General features: G+C 42.3%; 1 protein-coding gene across 1 annotated transcript; it reads right to left on the reverse strand.

Moving 5' to 3' along the window:
• Positions 1-286: 286 nt before the first annotated feature.
• On the reverse strand, positions 287-11,440 carry LOC311126310 (arf-GAP domain and FG repeat-containing protein 2-like). Its single transcript, XM_084200320.1, has 13 exons — positions 10,933-11,440; positions 10,001-10,094; positions 8,846-8,961; positions 8,450-8,591; positions 7,907-8,045; positions 7,519-7,623; positions 6,284-6,550; positions 5,370-5,442; positions 4,159-4,202; positions 3,864-3,962; positions 3,305-3,424; positions 2,530-2,600; positions 287-2,265 (listed from the first exon to the last, which is right to left on the reverse strand). Exons 1-13 carry the CDS (start codon positions 11,097-11,099, stop codon positions 2,218-2,220), a joined length of 1,485 nt encoding a protein of 494 aa, XP_084056446.1. The 5' UTR covers positions 11,100-11,440; the 3' UTR covers positions 287-2,217.
• Positions 11,441-21,328: the final 9,888 nt, after the last annotated feature.

A 21,328-nucleotide genomic window follows, 5' to 3' on the forward strand; every position in this document is an offset into this window, starting at 1 on the left:
TTACATTGTAATGTAGAATTATGCAAAATCTATGCAACATACGCCAACTGGTGGTTAAATGTTGTCATTACCTATTTAAAGTTTTCACAAGGGACGTTTTGAAATAGTCTACCCATAATTGACTGATAGCCAGAAGGAAGGAATTACTTGTGTAAATGTTTGATGATCCAAATTATGTTTGTTGCAAGTTATGTATTACAAAACGTTTAGGGATTTTCACACACATACACACACAGAGAGAGAGAGAGAGCGACACACACAACGAATAAAGAACTAGACACTGTTTAAAGCAACAAATATTATTTGAATTTATGAACATGGGCACTTCTCATTACAAATACTTTCTCAGTGGAACTTTTGAAAAAAGAAAGAAAGAAAGAAAGAAAGAAAGAAAGAAAGAAAGAAAGAAAGAAAGAAAGAAAGAAAGAAAGAAAGTGAATTTCAACTCCATGTTGTCACCCAAAAGAACAAGAAACATTTGGTCCATTACAAAGAGAGATGAAACACACTGTTATTGTTTTGAAAATAGCTTTTACATTCAATAGCATCTCCTCTTGCAGCCCTCCAAGCGCATGCAGCCTGAGACTGAAACACAAATGATTTATGGACAAAAACAACCAACATATAAAACAATACAAACGTCTTTTCCACAAATGTAAACACCAGAGGAAACTGATAGGAGGAGCTAAAGGAGGACGGGCTCATTGTGATGGCTGGATAGGAATAAATGGAACGTTATCAAACATATGGAAACAACGTGTTTGACTCCGTTCCATTGATTCCATTCCAGCCATTACACTGAGCCCGTCCTTCTATAGCCCCTCCCACCAGTTTCCTCTGGTACACACACAGCACATGGGGGAAAAGACAGGCTTGTCTGTAATGTTCTCCTATCTACATGCATTAGGAGGCCGTCGTGTTAAGGCTGGCGTAACCGTCACTAAGAAAAAAATGCTTGCTTGTCATACTTTTTTGCGCTTGTCATATTGTTCAGTCTGAAAGCCTTGAAGAGGGATATCTCCATTCTGTAACTTGATACACACTGACTGACTGCTTGACTGGACTGGCTAGTTTTTAGGAGTTTTTCAATGCCCTTTTCAGAGGTGTATCCAAAAAGTAAGCAAAATATTATGATTTCACGTACTGATGGGGCTGCTGTTGGACAGAAGCAGGACATGGGAGAAACAGCTAATGCCAGGAGTACACTACAGAATGTTCAAATTAAACGACCGTCTTTCCTGTATTTTTTATTTTTTGCCAATGTAGTGGTGCACATACTAAACGATGTGGCACAGAGGATCACACACCACAATATTCTTCATTTGGTCGTGAGGATTCTCGATACCACCAAGCTGTCTCACGAAAATATTGGCGTGATGATGTGATTAGATTGTTAATGTTACTAGAACGAGCTGTGGCTCAAAGCAGCCTCATAAACGTTTTCAGTCAGAGATTCACGCTTGCCATACGGAGTTGAAATATCTAGCCAACATTTAGAATTTAATAACATTGCTTGTGACGCTTTGGTTAAAGGCAAGTACAAACGTATACTAGTAGTAGTCATGCCTCCTGCCCGAGAGTCTACACATTCTGGGTGATGCAAAACAACGTCATCATCTCACTGGCTTCTTCTCTGGAGAGCTCTCATTGGCTATTGCTGATCACCGTTCTCAGAATTTGTCGATGCACATCTCACACTACAAGAGCATTGCAGATTTTTTGCCGATAAAATCAAACATGTTTGAAAATATCGGGACGTCCGGGACTGCTCAAAGACGGGATCGGTAGCCATCAGATTGCATCTCTGACCCGCTCACATTAAACGACATGGGGATTTTGTCTCCGATCTCAAAATCTTGTCTGGGACAGCTAAATCGGGGCCAAAATCGTGTAGTGTGTAAGTGTGTGTGTTTCTTGGTGATGACACCCACTGAGCCCTGAGGTGGATTCTATTGCCATAAAAACACCTTTGATATATGGTATGTGGTACACACACACACTCAAGCACGCACATGCACACATTTTTTCCACAGATAAACATTACTGTACAGATACTCCACACGCATGGACACACACACATAGAGGGGAGAGGGGCCTGCATGAACGTTTCCCCTCTCTCTCTCTTTGAAGGGGCATTGAAATGGCAGCAGCTCCTCAAGTTCACTGGTCTTCAGTCAACCCCTCCATGTTGGGTGGGAGTAGCCAGGGGTGACAGTATCAGATGAAAGGGTTTCGCGACATTCCTCTACTCCTGTAAACATTCCCCTGAGAGAGGGAGGGAGAGAAGGAAAGAGAGAGCAGGAGGGAGAGAGGGTGAGAGAGAGAAGGAGATGGTGAGGGAGAGTTCCTACTGTACATTTACTGCTCCAAAAAAGCCTTCAAATACAAACAAACCTTTCATTCCTTTTGAATTAAGCTTTAGCATAATAATTAAGCACCTTGCAGTCCAAATCCCCAGCAAACACTGTGCAATCTATTGAAGTACACTCAATGCTCATTGTTGTTGTGTTGCTGTAGTGTGGTACTCACAGTGAATGGGTTCACTGACATTGGACAAGGAACTTTGGGCTGGGAGTCCGGTGCAGGGAAAGAGCCAAAACCTACAAACACAACAACACCCCAAAACCAGAGATACATTAAGACCAAATACGAATACATTAAATACTATACTAGTCTGACAAACATAGAACCACGTTGGAATTGCCATTCAAACACATTGAAATCAACCAGCATTCAACATGAAAGGGGGTGCTAACAAATAAATATAATTACTAGAATGGACAACGCCCCTCAGACCATGGCAATTTCACAAATTCGAATTCTCTGGGTTCTAACTCTATATTTAGGAACTGAGTTGGTATTATGTAAGCAGAGGAGATAAGATGCTGTTAATCATCATTAGCTGTGGGGTGACATGGCATGCTACTGTAGCACAGCCAGGGAACACCTCCATGCAGCTCAGCACTGACTAACTGTTGTGTTTCTTGGCAAAGCATCTACTGTACTTTGTATATATAGAACGCAACATGGCAAGTGCTGGTCTTGTTCTGTCTGGTTGAAGAACATTCTCGCAATTCTGTTGGCAGAATAGAATAGAAAAGAGCAGAGCTAAGCATTTTTACATTTTTGTCATTTAGCAGACGCTCTTATCCAGAGCGACTTACAGTTAGTGAGTGCATACATTTTTCATACTGGCCCCCCGTGGGAATCAAACCCACAACCCTGGCGTTGCAAGCGCCATGCTCTACCAACTGAGCTACACGGGACTAGAATAGAATAGAATGATAGTTGATCTTCTACTTGCCGTTGGTTTCCTGGTTGTTGGCATGCTCGTGAGGAAATGCATTCTGGGTAGTGGGAGCTGGGAAGGTGGCAGACGGGAGAAAAACTGAGGTGGGAGAGGTGACAAACCCACTAGAGTCACCTGGAGAAACACAACATCGGGGTGTCATCTTGTGTCCTCCAATACACCAAGAATCCAGGGGCCTTGTATATGGTGCAGACATTATTCCCAATTCTCCATTATAACTGCTTGTTAATGATTTCTAAACTACATCATTAACTCATGAACACTGTCTATAAACTACTTATATACAGTTTAACACTTTAAGAGTACCTTCATGTAAAGTGTTACTGGACATTCTTGACCTTTGCCCCCCGGCTGATTAAGCAGTGCTCTGCGGGCAGGGTCCTTGCTATCCGGGAACCTTGGGACGTCCCAACTCTGACGTTACCCCATTGAAGTTGAAATGTAAAAAGGTTAGGGTAAGGGTTAGGGTATGGTTAGATTAGGGTTAAGGTTAGGGTTTAGTGTAGGGACGTCCCAAGGATTCCAGATAGCACTAGCCCTGCGGGAAGCTTACCTCCTGAGGTGGAGCTGTTAAAGGGGTTACTGGGGGAGAGGGCAGGCTGCTGCTGCTGCTGCTGAGAGATGGAACAGGAACTGAACGGGTTGGGGAAATCTGAGACATGTAGGTAGAGAGACAGAGAGAAAGAGGGAGAGAGACAAAGAGAAAAAGAGACAGGAAGAGAGAGACAAGGAGAGAGCGAGACAGAGAGATAGAGCCAATGGTTAATGGATTTGGTCATGTCTTTTAAAGTCTTTCATGAAAAATATACACCCGCATGATTCATTCATATTTTTGTAACACTGCCTACTTGCAAATGTTTGGGATCCCGACACGGCATCCACGCCTGGAGAGCTGAAGAAAGAAGGAAAAGCAGAGAGGAAGGTGAGGATGAGGGAGATGAAGGGCCAACTATATACAGTGCCTTCAGAAAGTATTCACACCCCTTAACTTTTTCAGAATGTTGTTTGTGTTACAGCCTGAATTTTAAATGGATTAAATTCAGATGTTGTGTCACTGGCCTACACACAATACCCCATGATGCCAAAGTGGAATTATGTTTTTAGTAATCTTTACAAATTAATTAAAAATGAAAAGCTGAAATGTCTTGAGTCAATAAGTATTCAAGGTTTTCCAATGCCTTGCACAGAAGGTCACCTATTGGTAGATAAAAACAAAAAACAAAAAACAAAAAAAACTGACATTGAATATCCCTTCGAGCATGGTGAAGTTATTAATTACACTTCGGATGGTATATCAACACACCCAGTCAACACAAAGATACAGGCGTCCTTCCTAACTCAGTTGTCGGAGAGGAAGGAAACCGCTCTGGGATTTCACCATGTGGCCAATGGTGACTTTAAAACAGTTACAGAGTTTGTTACAATTTTGACTTAAATCGGCTTGAAAATCTATGGCAAGACTTGAAAATGGCTGTCTAGCAATGTTCAACAACCAACTTGACAGAGTTTGAAGAATTTTAAAAAGAATAATGAGCAAATATTGTACAATCCAGGTGTGCAAAGTTCTTAAAGACTTATCCAGAAAGACTCACAGCTGTAATCGCTGCCAAAGGTGATTGATTGTAACATACGTTAGACATTTCTGTATTTCCTTTTCAATACATTTGCAAAAATGTGTTAAAACAAGTTTTCACTTTGTCATTGTGGCGTAGGTGGGTGAGAAAACAAATCTATTTCATCTATTTTAAATTCAGGCTGTAACACAACAAAATGTGGATTAAGTCAAGGGGTATGCATACTTTCTGAAGGCACAGTATTACTACATGTATGAACATAAACAAATATTTTTAAAAATCTATTTACTATTGCAGTTTGCCTCCAGCTCTGGTGTGGGACTGTCATGAATTCCTAAACCAAGGGCATGCAGATATCCTGAGCAAATAAAACAATGTTTTTGTCCTGGGGCTGGTGCATTTGCAATGCACTTGTACAGAGTTGACGCATATTCAATTAACTTAATATGAACGTTAAATGTATTTGCTTGACTTGCATTCATTACCTGGCAGGAGTAGAGCTGGAGGACAGGCGCTTCCCAAAGAGCGTGTTATACTGGGGTAGTCCACCGAGGGGTGCTAACAACAGACATTAAAATAATAGACAGACCATAAGCACAGGGCTTAGATGGGGCTTAATTTGAGAAATCATGTGTAATTAGCTGTTAAGAGTACTTAAAATCACTTAGACATAGGGTGCAAAGTTTCCACTCTCAGAGTGTGAGTCGTCAAGGTGTAATTGTATTGAATGTGCTCAGTGTAAAAAAAAACCTGCTCTAGAGTTCAATGCTATATTAATCAAAATAAACTATGACAGAAAAACAATACCTATATGATTGCCTGGGGGAGAGGTAGTATGGATTGAATCATGGGAATAAAACAATGATATACATTTAAACATGCCCAAAGCATTGTTCCTGCACATTTATGTTATCATTAGCTATGTTAGCATTTAGTAGCGTTGCTAAATCAAAACTGGAACATATTTCCAAGGTCATTCTATTACAACCCACCAGTGTAGTATTGAGAGCTGAAAGCACAATGGGAATAATAAACCTTGGCTTTTTGACTAAGAATGTTATGCAATCTAGCTGACAATAACCTTCATCTCTCTCTCTCTCAATTAAATTTCAATTTCAATTTCAATGTCAATTTAAGGGCTTTATTCTCTCTCTCTCTCTCTCTCTCTCTCTCTCTCTCTCTCTCTCTCTCTTCGCTCTCTCTCTCTCTCTCTCTCTCTCTCTCTCTCTCTCTCTCTCTCTCTCTCTCTCTCTTGCTCTCTCTCTCTCTCTCTCTCTCTCTCTCTCTCTCTCTCTCTCTCTCTCTCTCTCTCTCTCTCTCACATGCATGCACACACACATACACACACACTTCCACCCCACCCCCTCTCCCACCACCCACTCACTCCTTGTACCCTTACCTGTAGGTCCTGGTCCTGGTCCTGGTCCTGGTCCTGGTCCTGGTCCTGGACCAGGTGATGTGTCAGAGAAGACACTGTTCAGTTGGGACAGGGCAGCGTAGCGGTCCTGGTGGTTTGTGTGTGTGTTGGGGCCGGGGCCGGGGGCTGGGGAGGCGACGCTGAGGACACTGTGACTGTGCTGTTGGCTGAGCCCTCCAAAGTCCACACTCAGAGACTTAGGGAAGGCCCTGAAGGGGGCTGAGCCCCCAGAGGAGGACACTGTACGACCTGGGAGAGCCAACAAAAAGATGGCCGATATAAGGAAGGCTGGGGCTGCGTCAGAAATGGCACCCTATTCCCTATATAGTGTACTACATTTGACCAGGGCCTGCAAAGTAGTGAACTATATAGGTAATAGGGTGCCATTTCTGACGCAGACCATGCGTTTTTTTTTCTGACCATGTGACCTGACCAGGCAATAGGCTCACCAGACCAAGATGGCAAATATAGCCTCAGAATTCATTATTGGGGCAATACTAGCTTTGCATAAACATTTAGCATGCTACATGTATTAGCAGCCAGCAGGATTTGGACAGAATCATAACCTACTTCAACACACACTTCTTCATAGCATACTTATTTGGAATGTTAATGTGCATGATTAGAACTGTGACCCATATAGTTCAATACACTACTGCACCACAGCATGGTGAAATACCATTGGGCCCCCGTTGAAAGGAGCATTTGACACTCTCTAAAAATAGTTGTAAATGTGTTATTCCCCCCCCTCTCTCTCTCTCTCTCTCTCTCTCTTTCAGGGTACAGTGTGTCTCTCCTTGACCTGGCCAGGCTTGAGCTTGGGGACTTTGAAGCAAGAAACTGACTGATCAATTGAAATTACATTTCCAGTCACTTAGCAGGGGGACACATTACTACTGTTTTACAGGGAGTTATCCAGTATGCACTGCCACCAAATCTATTCTATTATTTTCTTATTCTATTCTATTCCTCTGAATAAACATTCAGCACACATTCAAATCCTGTACACGCTAGTGCCTTACCTAAAGTGAAGTTGTTTTTGAAAGTGCTACTGGCTAAGGAGGTAAATGTGAAGAGAGAGAAGAAAAAAGATAAAGAAAAAGAGGGACCAGAGATGGGGAAGGGGAAGACAATGAGAGATATGTAGGTAGAAAAAGACACCAGGAAGTATATTTCATTAGACAATCAATCAGACAAGAGGTGCGTGTGGGCTGTACCTGAGGGTCGAGGGAGGGCAGGGAAGGAGGGGGCATGGCTATGAGTTCCCATCGCCGAGGAAAGAGAGCCTGGACGTTGTCTTTCTATACCACTCAGTAGAGAGTCTGAGAGAGAGAGAGCGAGAGAGAGAGAGAGAGAGAGAGAGAGAGAGAGAGAGAGAGAGAGAGAGAGAGAGAGAGAGAGAGAGAGAGAGAGAGAGAGAGAGAGAGAGAGATGAGAGAGAGAGAGAGAGAGAGAGAGAGAGAGAGAGAGAGATAGAGAGGAGACAGATACAGAAACAGACATAATGATAGAGAGAAGTGGAAAGAGAAAGAAAAAACAGGGTCAAATCATGTTGCCTCAGGTGCCATTATTCATAGAACCAAAAAAGAAGGTGAACAGTTCTACCTTTCATAGGGGGGTCTCTGAAGCTCTGGGAGCGCGAGGGAGCACGGGCGGTGAACACGTCAGCCCTCATGTCTGCAGGGGAGATAGCGGGGACTCGGTCCCCCCAGGACGAGACCTGGGACTGGGACTGGATGAGAGGCTGGACAGGGGGGGAACCAGACAATCACCACACAGTGAGTGGGTGTATTTCCCCTCTGTGTTACATATCCTCACATAACCCCTCATCTATTATTAATTCCTTCATCTTTGATGTGGAGACAACCTGGAGTGGGTTCTCTCTGTGTCGTAGGATCTCTGTTACAGTATTCTGGTACAGTATTCACCACTCTCTACCTCTATTACTCTTCTCCACAGTAACACCTCTCTCTGCCTATCTCTTTTTCTCTTGCTCTCTATCTCTCTATCTCCCTCCACTTCTCTTTCTCTCTCTCTCTCTCTTTCTTCACTTTCTCTGATTCAATTTGATTCAATACAGCTTTACTGATAGGAAATACAGCTCTGCCTCTCATCTCCTCAATCTCTCGGAGGTGTTATGTATCTCACCAGTGTGCGTAACGGTCTGGCCGAGGGGGGCATGGCGTGGGACTGGGCGGGCAGGGGGCCGTGAGAGGTGGGTAAGGCCTGTATCCCAGGCGGGCTCCAGGGTCCCTCTACCTCCCTCCGGTTCTTGTTCTTCGAAAAATGCCTGAAAATAGTTACATGTTGCTATGACTACATTTGAAGAAGAGAATCTATCTCAATGAGACTAAACTAAACATAAAAAACTTTTCTCACAGTAAGTAAATGCATTGTTCTAAAAATTCAACACATTCAAATCAATGTGCAATTACAACTTAGTTATTACTATGGAGCTTTGATCAGATGAGTTCAAAGTAGGTGGTACAACTGACATATGGATATCTTATGAATATATGATGATATCTTTATTGATTTCCTCACCATTTCTTCTTCTCGTATTTGTCCTGGAGGAACTCCTTCAGTTTCTGGGAGTCCCTTGTGTCTAAACAACCATCTGTCTTTGGATCAAAGGCACACAGCCAGGTCCTCCTCCCCACCTACACACACACACACGCTCGCATGCACACACACACACACACACACACACACACACACACACACACACACACACACAATGATATAGAACATGAACAATAGACATGCCTCCCCACACATTAGTTATATGTTTTAGAGTCACATGTTTTAATCTGCTGTACTGCAGCTCACTGACATAATTATGAATCACCAACATCAACACATTGATAAATCATGACTAAATCTGACTGAAATATCCAGAATGTTCTACCTGATATCTGTGTTAGAGCAATGAATTAGACACTCATGCACACACTCACACATGCACACACAAACTAAGTTTAAAATTCAATTATTGGGCATAACTGTAACGTTTGATTCTCTTCACTGCACACACTCTTTCTTTCGCTCTCACACACACACACACACACACACACACACACATATGAGGTGGTTTGGTTGTAATTGTGATGTTGCATTCCATTCACCGCACAAATTGGGCAGAGCAGCTACATTCCTCCAGAAACAGTCTGTAACCACCAAGACAGTGCCATGATCTGGTCTGACTGGTACAGGAGTGGGAAGCATCAAGCATCCCCTTTTATCTCATAAAGATGGATGAGAAGATAGAGGAGATTCTACAACAGACTGATCTAGGGAGGTGAGGGTTTGGATCTAATATTGTCTAGTTCACATAAAAAACCTATTCTGAGAGATGGATGAATCTACCTCATGTCGACTCAATCCCTCTCCTGGTGGCCTCGGTAAAAGGATGTACATCTATCTATTTATAATACCTACAGTATATAATCTGTTCTTGCTCTATTTATCCTGGGACATGAAAAATAAATAGAATACTGAATGTTTACCAGTCCAAGTATTTATCACGATTGTGTTTTGTTCATTAAAATATTGAAGTATTCAGCCGAGCACTGAGAATTGTGCCCAGAACTCTAATGAGGAAGGTGAAATATAGGTAATGACTAAATGTGTAATACTGTTAGGTCCCGCCCACAAGCCCACCTGACTGTCAATAATGGACACAGCCTGCCTGTCACTCACCTCATTGCCATGGTTTTGCAGAAATTCCACTTCCTGTTGGGAGAAGGTTGTCATGGAGATAGACTTGACTCTGTGGGGAGGGTTGAGTCCTCTCCTGAGGCAGAGAGAGATTGGAAAAAGAGAGATGGAAGATGTGTAAAAGTGGGCACTCCACATTTATTATGCTTATAATCACATAAATCACTGAAGAGGGACACTATTGATAGAGAATTGAAGAGTAAAGGGATGTAAGGGGGATTTAAAGTGTTGCAAAAATGGATGCCATGACAGGTGACTGTGAGAAAAGGTGGAAATTGTCATAGTGCAAATGTATCCAGTGGCTAGGCATACAAAACATGACTTCATATTTTGTTCATTCACTGTGCAAAGGGTTTAAACTTTAGGCTATTATTCTGTGCTCCTGACAAGACTCTAATCCTGTGCTGAAATCTGGCCACTGCAAATTACTGAACCGTGTGACATGCTACAGCCATAGCCTATAATGTGTTGAGGACCTGAGCTGGCAACGGTCTGCATGCAGAATATATTACATGAACCAGAAAGAGATACCAAACCTGGGCCATGACGAAAGGACACGTAACACGGTGCCATTAACGGGCACGCCTGAAAATTATAAAGTAGTAGTAGTACAATTAACTGTAGCCATAGGAAGTAACCACACCAAGGGGAGACCTCGTAAATTTATACAGCGCGCATAGGCCACATTTTAGGCTACACTTTCACGTTTCAGTTCCTTCTCAATACTCAAATATAACAACAGCATCCTCAAATATGCTCTGCAGATGCAACATACTGGACATTGTTATTGGTTAATAATTTGCATGCAATGGGATTATTTTATTTATAGGCATATTTAATAGCCTCTTGTGCGCAATATGCATGTTATAGAAGCTATCCAAGTAGATATGTCCCTTGCGTATCCATCTACTTACAGCATTCCAGAGCACGACGTGCACACGAAGCAGCCAACTGTGATATCGATGTAAGTCACCCCGGGTTGACTGCACTCGAAGCAGTGTTTGTTTACTCCAGCCTGGGCCAGCTCCCGGACCTTGCGGGCGCATATCTCTTGGCTGTCCCGATGTTTTCGGTTCGACATGCTGCTGTCTCGGCCCGCTCTCGATTACCACTGGCACTCGGTTAACCTCCCTTATTTCTCCCTCCGTTTACAGTATGTTACTCACGCCCGCATTATGAAAACGATTCTTATGCGGCTCGCGTTCACGCGATTTGAGACCGATATTACCTTGATATTCCTACATGCATGCGTCAGGCTATTTCGTGTCTTTAGCAGAAGTCAGAAATGTGATCTTGTCAAGCTGTCAATTAGTTTTACAACGTCGTTATTTATTTTGCTGCGGTATTCTCTTCGGGAGTGGAGAAAGAAATCTGCCTCTAGCTCTAAATATCTCTCTCTGCTCCGCTCTCTGCTTGCCATACGCCCCCCCCCCCCCCCCCCAGTCTAAATATCTCTCTCTGCTCCGCTCTCTGCTTGCCATACGCCCCGCTCACTTCTGTGATTCCATGAAGACGCCGCGCTTTGGAATGGTGACACATTTTTGCAACCCTGATTGCCAGCTAAGGCAAGGACCAGAGGATCACATACCACAGAGTGGTAGATAAAATAACCCAGACAAATAAACCAACATAGATGACAAAAAAGAAACCATTATAGTGATGAAATTATATTCTATACGCTGAAACAAATATATGTTAATTAGTATTATTTCATCAGAGCTATGTGAGTTTATTTTCATAGTAACTCAGCAACAGACATTTAACGGCTGACATGGGGAGAATACATCACGCCCATTGCATGATGACGTCCGACATGAAAAATGTTTGTTTCATCTGTCTTCAATTTGTTAACCCTTCACACCACTCTCTAAAACCCATCCATATAGAACAAGAACAGTAGGCTAGGCTATACAGGTCCCAAATGGTTTACCCACGCGCCATTACGCACATGTAGTCAGCTAACGTAGTCAACAGATTAAAGGTTGATAGCCTACGCAAAATAAATCCCTCTTAAACACTTTAGATTGGTTTCAGATTTTACACTCAGAGCAGATCAACCAGCGCATGTAGGCCTAATGTAATGAGTTATTTTGGTCACAAGGGAGAGCCACGCGCGGTCAGGTCAGGTGGTGGCTGCCTGTCTGAGTCCCTGCAGTACTTGTCACTCGTCATTTGATCCTCCAAGCCAGGGGTGTCAAACTACGGCCCGCGGGCCGGATCAGGCCCGCAAACGGGTTTAATCAGGCCCGCGAGATGATTTCGAGAAAAAAAAAAGTATAAAAGTATAAAAATGCGCTGCAATTTTTCAATAAAATAAACTGCTGTTCCAATTGCGTCCACTGGATGGCGCAATTGTGTTAAGCAAGCAAACTGTTTATACCGGGGCAGAGCAAGTAGGTCAAGCACGTGCAGCCAATGAGCTACTTTGTTTTGCCCGCAATATTTATTACGGCTTCTACTTTTAACATTATGTGCTTTGGCACCCTCATTGCCCCAATATGTCTCTGTCAAAAAAGAGAAAAGTGGACGCAGAGTGCAGAGTGTTCCAAGAAAAATGGTCATCCTATTTATTCACGGAATTGAATGGGAAAGCTGTATGTTTGGTGTGTTCAGAGCATGTTGCAGTGCTGAAAGAATATAACCTTCGTCGCCACTATGTGAGTCTTCATGCCGACAAATATGACAACTTTCAAGGACAGCGGAGATGAGAGAAGGTGAATGAACTGTTGGCGGGTCTGAAGAAACAGCAGTCTGTGTTTACTCACAGCCGAGACATCAGTGACGCTGCAGTGAAAGCTAGCTACCTCATTGCTAATGAAATCGCAGTGGCTTCAAAACCATTTAGTGAGGGTGAATTTGTAAAAACATGCATGATGAAGGCAGCGGAGATTGTGTGCCCTGAAAAGCGGCAGGCTTTTGCAAATATCAGCCTGATAAGAAACACAGTTGCAGACAGGATTTCCGATCTTTCAGTGGATTTGGACAGCCAGTTGAAGCAAAAAGTAAAGTCATTTATTGCGTTTTTGGTTGCAATTGATGAAAGCACGGACATTACAGATGTTGCACAACTGGCCATTTTCATCCGCGGAGTTGATGACACATTGACCGTCACCGAGGAGTTCGTGGAGTTGGTGCCGATGACAGATACAACGACAGCAGCTGATATTTTTACCGCACTCGTCGGCGCGCTGGACAGGGTCGGAGTGGACTGGTCCCGCGCTGTCAGCCTGGCTACAGATGGTGCGCCCTCAATGATCGGGAAAAAAGCAGGCGTTGTGACAAAGTTCAGAGAGAAAGTGCAATCTGCAAATGGAGGACGTGATTTTTTGACTTTTCACTGTATTTTGCACCAGGAGGCTTTGTGTTGCAAGTCATTAAAGATGGATAACGTCATGAAGGTGGTCATCCAAACTGTTAATTTCATCCGATCCAGAAGCCTGAATCACCGTCAGTTTGACAGCCTTCTCAGAGAGAAAGACCACATCTATGGCCTGCCATACCACACTGAGGTAAGATGGTTAAGCCGAGGTGCTGTGCTGAGGCGTTTCTTTGATTTACGAGAAGAAATTGAACAGTTCATGGAAGAAAAGGGCAAACCAGTGTTAGAATTTCATTCCGCAGAATGGATGCAGGACCTTGCATTTATGGTGGATGTTACAGAGCACCTGAATAACTTGAACAAACAGCTGCAAGGGCGCAACAAAGTTGTCACGCAGTATTATGACAGCATACGTTCTTTCAAGTTGAAGCTGTCATTGTGGGAGACGCAACTTGCCGGTGGTGATGCAGCTCACTTCCCCTGTCTGAAAAATGTGTGCGCGACCCAACATGTGGCAGACATGAAGCGGTTCAAAGATAAAATAACGGGACTGTTACGGGAGTTTGAGCAACGCTTTCAGATTTATGTTTATGTTTTTATGTTGATGTGCTATTGTTTTTAATTGATTTTATTTTATTTGTATATTTAACCTATTCTTGACTCTGTGGTTCTTGCACTTGTTTGGGGAACAGGATTTCATTATTTTTATCTACATTTCTGCCTGAGAAATGACACCCTGATATAGTTCTGTGATCTGTGAAACAGTTCTGTTAATCACTGAGGCATTGTGTGTTTGTGTGTTCTTTGTCCTCAGAACTTTCAAATAACTTGAGGTGTTTTATGATTAATAGTGATGTTGTGCTTTTGGACACTGTCCTCAGGCTCCATCTTTATGTTTATATGTTTTTATGTTGATGTGCTATTGTTTTTAATTGATTTTATTTTATTTGTATATTTAACCTATTCTTGACTCTGTGGTTCTTGCACTTGTTTGGGGAACAGGATTTCATTATTTTTATCTACATTTCTGCCTGAGAAATGACACCCTGATATAGTTCTGTGATCTGTGAAACAGTTCTGTTAATCACTGAGGCATTGTGTGTTTGTGTGTTCTTTTTCTTTAGAATTTTCAAATAAACTTGACGTGTTTTATGATTAATAGTGATGTTGTGCTTGTACTATTTTGGACACACTGTCCTCAGGCTCCAGCTTTATGTTGTATGTTGATCGTATTAAAACAAAAAAAACAATCTGAAGTTGTTGTTTTTAAGTTATATATACCATGATTTTTCCGGTCCGGCCCACTTGGGAATAGATTTTCCTCCATGTGGCCCCTGAGCTAAAATGAGTTTGACACCCCTGCTCCAAGCATTTCTGATGGTGCTGGAAGATTAGTTGTGGAGTTATTGACGAATGTTTTTAAAAATCTTGTAGGCCTGGCTGCTTGCATACCATCCAGCAGAGTAAGGCCATTTAACAACACATCACTTAAATTCTATTTTATTATATTCTACTAATGAGCACAAATGTTAGATTGTGTTCTAATATGTGTGTGTTTGTGTGTGTGTGTTTGTGTATGTCTGTGTGCATGTGTGCATGCATATATGTGTACATGCATATTTAGCTGCCTCTGTGTACACAGGTGTTGCGCCAGAGAGACAAAAATGATGGGTCTAGATAGACCATCAGCCACTGAAATGATCTGTCCAGGCCAGTCAACCACAGACCAAATTAACTTTTAGCTTCCACCAGGTCCCGGTCCTTTCTGAGTTGTGTACCCTTCCTATGAATAAGCACAGGCATTTCCATGTAAAACGCCCCATGAGCACTAACATGTGAAGTTCATTGGAGCACATCAAATTTGGTGTCAAATGAAAGCCAAGAGTCTATATTTGTATATGTTTTATTAAAACCCATCAGAGTCTAAGCCCTGTCTAAGCTATATGGAATTGTTTTAAGGTAATTCCAAGGATCATTTAGCTATTTGATTTTGAATTTTAAGACCCCTTGAAGTATCCCAAAAATATATGTCCTTAATGCTATTAGCCCATACAAACACATTGAATAACAGGTTCACTACACGGCGCAACAGATAGTCCCCCAAACATATAAAAGGAAGTTTGTTCTGAAGTGTCTCTCCTATATCTGAGAGATATAAGAAAGATTAGGAAACATATACAGTACCAGTCAAAAGTTTGGACACACCATTTTCTTTATTTTTACTATTTTTTACATTGTAGAATAAAAGTGAAGACATCAAAACTATGAAATAACACACATGGAATCATGTAGTAACCCAAAAAGTGTTAAACAAATCAAAATATATTTCCTATTTGAGATGTTTCAAATAGCCACCCTTTGCCTTGATGACAGCTTTGCACACTCTTGGCATTCTCTTAACCAGCTTCACCTGGAATGCTTTTCCAACAGTCTTGAAGGAGTTCCCACATTTGCTGAGCACTTGTTGGCTGCTTTTCCTTCACTCTGCTGTCCAACTCATCCCAAACCATCTCAATTGGGTTGAGGTCGAGGGATTATGGAGGCCAGGTCATCTGATGCAGCACTCCATCACTCTCCTTCTTGGTAAAATAGCCCTTACACAGCCTGGAGGTATGTTGGGTCATTGTCCTGTTGAAAAACAAATGATAGTCCCACTAAGCCCAAACCAGATGGGATGGTGTATGGCTGCAGAATGCTGTGGTAGCCATGCTGGTTAGGTGTGCCTTGAATTCTAAATAAATAACAGACAGTGTCACCAGCAAAGCACCCCCACACCATAACACCTCCTCCTCCATGCTTTACGGTGGGAACTACACATGCGGAGATCATCCGTTCACCCACACCGCGTCTCACAAAGACACAGCGGTTTGAACCAAAAATCACAAATTTGGACTCCAGACCAAAGGACAGATTTCCACCGGTCTAATGTCCATTGCTCATGTTTCTTGGCCCAAGCAGGTCTCTTCTTATTATTGGTGTCCTTCAGTAGTGGTTTCTTTGCAGCAATTCCACAATGAAGGCCTGATTCACACAGTCCCCTGTGAACAGTTGATGTTGAGATGTGTCTGTTACTTGAACTCTTTGAAGCATTTATTTGGACTGCAATTTCTGAGGCTGGTAACTCTAGTTAACTTATCCTCTGCAGCAGAGGTAATTATGGGTCTTCCATTCCTGTGGCAGTCCTCATGAGAGCCAGTTTCATCATAGCCCTTGATGGTGTTTGCGACTGCACTTGAAGAAACGTTTGAAGTTCTTGAAATGTTCCGTATCGAGGATATCCCTCACCGGGACCCAGCACCGTTCCTCCGGACCGTACCCATCCCACTCCACGAGGTACTGAAGGCCCCCCACCCGACGCCTCGAATCCAGGATGGAACGGACAGAGTACGCCAGGGTCCCCTCGATGTCCAGAGGATGTGGAGGGACCTCCCACACCTCAGACTCCTGGAGCGGACCAGCCACCACCGGCCTGAGGAGAGACACATGAAACAAGGGGTTAATACGGTAATCAGGGGGAAGTCTACCCCAGCAATACAAGGTATGAGTAGCTCCACCGACATATCACTCAACTCACATAAAACAATCACCCACAAGGACAAGGGGGCAGAGGGAACACTTATACACAGACTAATGAGGGGATATGAACCAAGTGTGTGTAATTGACAAGACAAGACAAATGGAATGATGATATATGGAGCGACAGTGGCTAGTAAGCCGATGACGACAAACGCCAAAGCCTGCCCGAACAAGGAGGGGAGGCAGCCTCAGCGGAAGTCGTGACATGAGGTCATAGACCTGGCCGTGTGGTGCCAGGACCACAACCTCTCCCTCAACATGATCAAGACAAAGGAGATGATTGTGGACTACAGGAAAAAGAAGAGGACCGAGCAGGCCCCCATTCTCATCGACGGGAATGTAGTGGAGCAGGTTGAGAGCTTCAAGTTCCTTGGTGTCCACATCACCAACAAACTAACATGGTTCAAGCACACCAAGACAGTCATGAAGAGGGCACAACAAAACCTGTTCCCCCTAAGGAGACTGAAAAGATTTGGCATGGGTCCTCAGATCCTCAAAAGGTTCTACAGTTGCACCATCGAGAGCATCCTGACTGGTTGCATCACTGCCTGGTATGGCAACTGCTCGGACTCCGACCGCAAGGCACTACAGAGGGTAGTGCATAAGGCCCAGTACATTACTGGGGCCAAGCTTCCTGCTATCCAGGACCTCTTACGGTGTCAGAGGAAGGCCCTAAAAATTGTCAAAAACTCCAGCCACCCTAGTCATAGACTGTTCTCTCTGCTACCGCATGGCAAGTGGTACCGGAGTGCCAAGTCTAGGTCCAAGAGGCTTCTAAACAGCTTCTACCCCCAAGCCATAAGACTCCTGAACATCTAATAAAATGGCTACCTAGATTATTTGCATTATTATCTATGCATACTCACTTTAATAACCCTACCTACATGTACATATTACCTCAATTACCTCGACTAACCGGTGCCCCCGCACATTGTCTCGGTTCTGGTACCCCCTGTATATAGCCTCGCTATTGTTATTTTACTCCTGCTGTTTCATTATTTGTTACTTTTTTTTTTTTTTTAGGTATTCTTTCTTAAAACTGCATTGTTGGTTAAGGGCTTGTAACTAAGCATTTAACTGTAAGTTGTATTCGGCGCATGTGACAAATACAATTTCATTTGATTTGAAACTGTGGGGAATTTTTGGTTAACTACTCTATCTCACTTAGGGGCGGACAACATGAAAACCAATTATATTAATTATGCATGTTGTAGAATAAAACGCCTAAATGCCTTAAATGCTTATGGATTAAGAACCAATTAAAGGGTTAAAACAGAGCAGAGACATTTCTTTAGTGCAAACGCTGTGCTTCTGATAATGGATAGTTCCCTCTAACTCCCTGCAGTTGGTCTGGGTATGTCAATGACGTGATGGAGATACAACTTCTCGTTGTGGCTGTGTGGAGATTGGAGTAACAATGGAACTAGTGTTATCACTTGTTTGTGCTTATGACCTGACACACATAGCCTCATGCACATAGTCACGAGGAAAAACCATAGTGGCTCAGGGTCCTGGGAGGATGGCTGTTGGGAAAGGCTTAAATGTATGTTATGGACATGACATGTGTAAACCATGCTTAAGTATTAATTTATATGTTTTATAATGTGTTATGAAATGATAAGGGTAAAACAGAATGAACATGATTTATACTTTGTATTCCAGATGCATGCCTGGATAGTGAATATAGTCAATACAGTGTGATTGTTCTTTAATGTATGTATGTATGTATATAATTTCTTGAGTCAAGCCACCAATATAATGAGATAAGAGACAGAGGCCCCATTTAGAGAAGCGCACATAGCCCTTGTAAGTAAATAACATGTGACACCGAAGGATGTTAATCATGTACATATAATGGAGTAACTGTGTAGGTTGTATAAGCATGACTATGCATTTGTGTCTGTATAAAAGGAGAGCTCCGGTTCAGGGCAAGCAGTTGCTCCATGGACCAGCTCGGCTTTGTTACGCTTTAATAAAGTATATTCTGAATTCACAAGCTCCGTTTTTTTGAGAGATATTTTTGAGTTAAATATTTCTACCACAAAACGCATTAAGAAGGAAAGAAATTCCACAAATTAACTTTGAGGAAGGCACACCTGTTAATTGAAATGAATTCCAGGTGACTACCTCATGAAGCTGGTTGAGAGAATGCCAAGAGTGTGCAAAGCTGTCATCAAGGCAAAGGGTGGCTATTTGAAGAATCTCAAATATAAAATATATTTAGATTAGTTTAACACCTTTTTGGTTACTACATGATTCCATATGTGTTATTTCATAGTTTTGATCTCTTCACTATTATTCTACAATGCAAAAACATTGTAAAAAATTAAGAAAAACCCTTGAATGAGTAGGTGTGTCCAAACAGTTTTTTTTGTACATGTATTTAACCCCATATTTTTGGCATTAAACAGTCTCCATATTTACTTCCATTAATTTTTTCAACTGGTCTCAGGGACCTTCAGACAAGTCTTGTGAGTTCTGTGGGCGTTCTAGAGCAAAACATGAGAGCCTCACCTTTGCACAGAGGGGTCATATGAGTGTATAGCCCAAACAGCTCGGATGCCTCAGACAGAAGTTGGCAGATCAGCTGTACTGACTTCAAACGAGTCTCCTGACACTTGTGGAGGACATAGAGCAAAACGGAGAACACCATCGTGAGAGTCTCACCTTTCCATACATTGGTCATAACTGTAGACCAAACCTTTCGGACACTACAGACGATTTTGTGAGAAAACAGATTTTCGGCATGTCTCATTGTCTAACAAACACCACTCTAGCTCTGTCACCTTTTACTGCAGATGTGGAAGTGCGACATAGGCGGATGCGGTGGATTGAGAGCATCCAATGCAAAAAGCTGATATCTCTAGTTTAAACGGACAGATTTTTATGGGGATATTCTTATTATGCTAATGACATGTCCATGGGGGAACGGACATCGACCTTAAGGCATATATGAATGTTTAAACCATTTTCCATCATAAACATTTGGAATAAGTAAAGGCTTTGATTTTTAGGGGTCCTAGAAGTCTTAAAAGGTATTAGAAATACATTCAAAACACAATAATGTTGAAGTAAATACCCCTCCCACTGGGCACAAACTGTTTGAATCAATGTTGTTTCAATGTAATTTGTCAACATATTGTGATGTGGAATCTACTTGGAAAATACATTGGATTTGAAAAAAAGTAAATGTCATCAAAAAAGTAATTAACTGTTGTTTTGAGGGTGGAATTTCAACCACAGGATTATGTCATCATAGTAGCAAATTTCCGTCATAGACAAACCTTGTATAAAATATGTTGAATTTGTACCTTTGAAACAACGTCAGAGCTTCAGTGTTATATCCACTATCAGAAAAAAACTATAGGCTGGGGAGTACCTCCTACTGGAGAGTTGATCTATCTACAGCTATTAATTTAGTCTCCCATCCAGGGCTTTAACCAAGCTTAGCTTTGATATTTGTCACTGGCTACTACCAATGTGCTATCATGAGAATGATTATTGAGAGACCTCTTAATAACTAAATATATTCACTGTTGTCATATAAATCATTTCAAAGGTTTAACAGAGCAAATGAAATGTAACCATGCTATATAGCATTTGCAAAGTCATCGACAGCTGTTGTTTCAATTCAACTCAGGGTTAAACTAAAAATAGACAATATATATAGGCCTAGGGTTTCAAGCTTTGGTTGATTTCTAATGTAATCTTCAAGTTAATCATTAATACAGTGGGGGGGGAAAGTATTTAGTCAGCCACCAATTGTGCAAGTTCTCCCACTTAAAAAGATGAGAGAGGCCTGTAATTTTCATCATAGGTACACGTCAACTATGACATTCAAAATGAGAATTTTTTTCTCCAGAAAATCACATTGTAGGATTTTTTATGAATTTATTTGCAAATTATGGTGGAAAATAAGTATTTGGTCACCTACAAACAAGCAAGATTTCTGGCTCTCACAGACCTGTATCTTCTTCTTTAAGAGGCTCCTCTGTCCTCCACTCGTTACCTGTATTAATGGCACCTGTTTGAACTTGTTATCAGTATAAAAGACACCTGTCCACAACCTCAAACAGTCACACTCCAAACTCCACTATGGCCAAGACCAAAGAGCTGTCAAAGGACACCAGAAACAAAATTGTAGACCTACACCAGGCTGGGAAGACTGAATCTGCAATAGGTAAGCAGCTTGGTTTGAAGAAATCAACTGTGGGAGCAATTATTAGGAAATGGAAGACATACAAGACCATTGATAATCTCCCTCGATCTGGGGCTCCACGCAAGATCTCACTCCGTGGGGTCAAAAAGATCACAAGAACGGTGAGCAAAAATCCCAGAACCACACGGGGGGACCTAGTGAATGACCTGCAGAGAGCTGGGACCAAAGTAACAAAGCCTACCATCAGTAACACACA

The sequence above is a fragment of the Coregonus lavaretus genome (genome assembly GCF_964263955.1).
Source record: "Coregonus lavaretus genome assembly, contig: HAP1_SCAFFOLD_3571, whole genome shotgun sequence".
NCBI classification, from domain to species: Eukaryota; Metazoa; Chordata; class Actinopteri; order Salmoniformes; family Salmonidae; genus Coregonus; species Coregonus lavaretus.

What these genes read in the sequence shown, in the direction of transcription:
- LOC311126310 (XM_084200320.1), bottom strand. Translation starts at nt 11,099, where the DNA reads ATGTCGAACCGAAAACATCGGGACAGCCAAGAGATATGCGCCCGCAAG. An exon ending in ACGTCGTGCTCTGGAATGCT is followed by an intron (nt 10,095 to 10,932) that starts GTAAGTAGATGG and finishes TCTCTGCCTCAG; the next exon opens with GAGAGGACTCAACCCTCCCC. An exon ending in GGGATCCCAAACATTTGCAA is followed by an intron (nt 3,963 to 4,158) that starts GTAGGCAGTGTT and finishes TACATGTCTCAG; the next exon opens with ATTTCCCCAACCCGTTCAGT.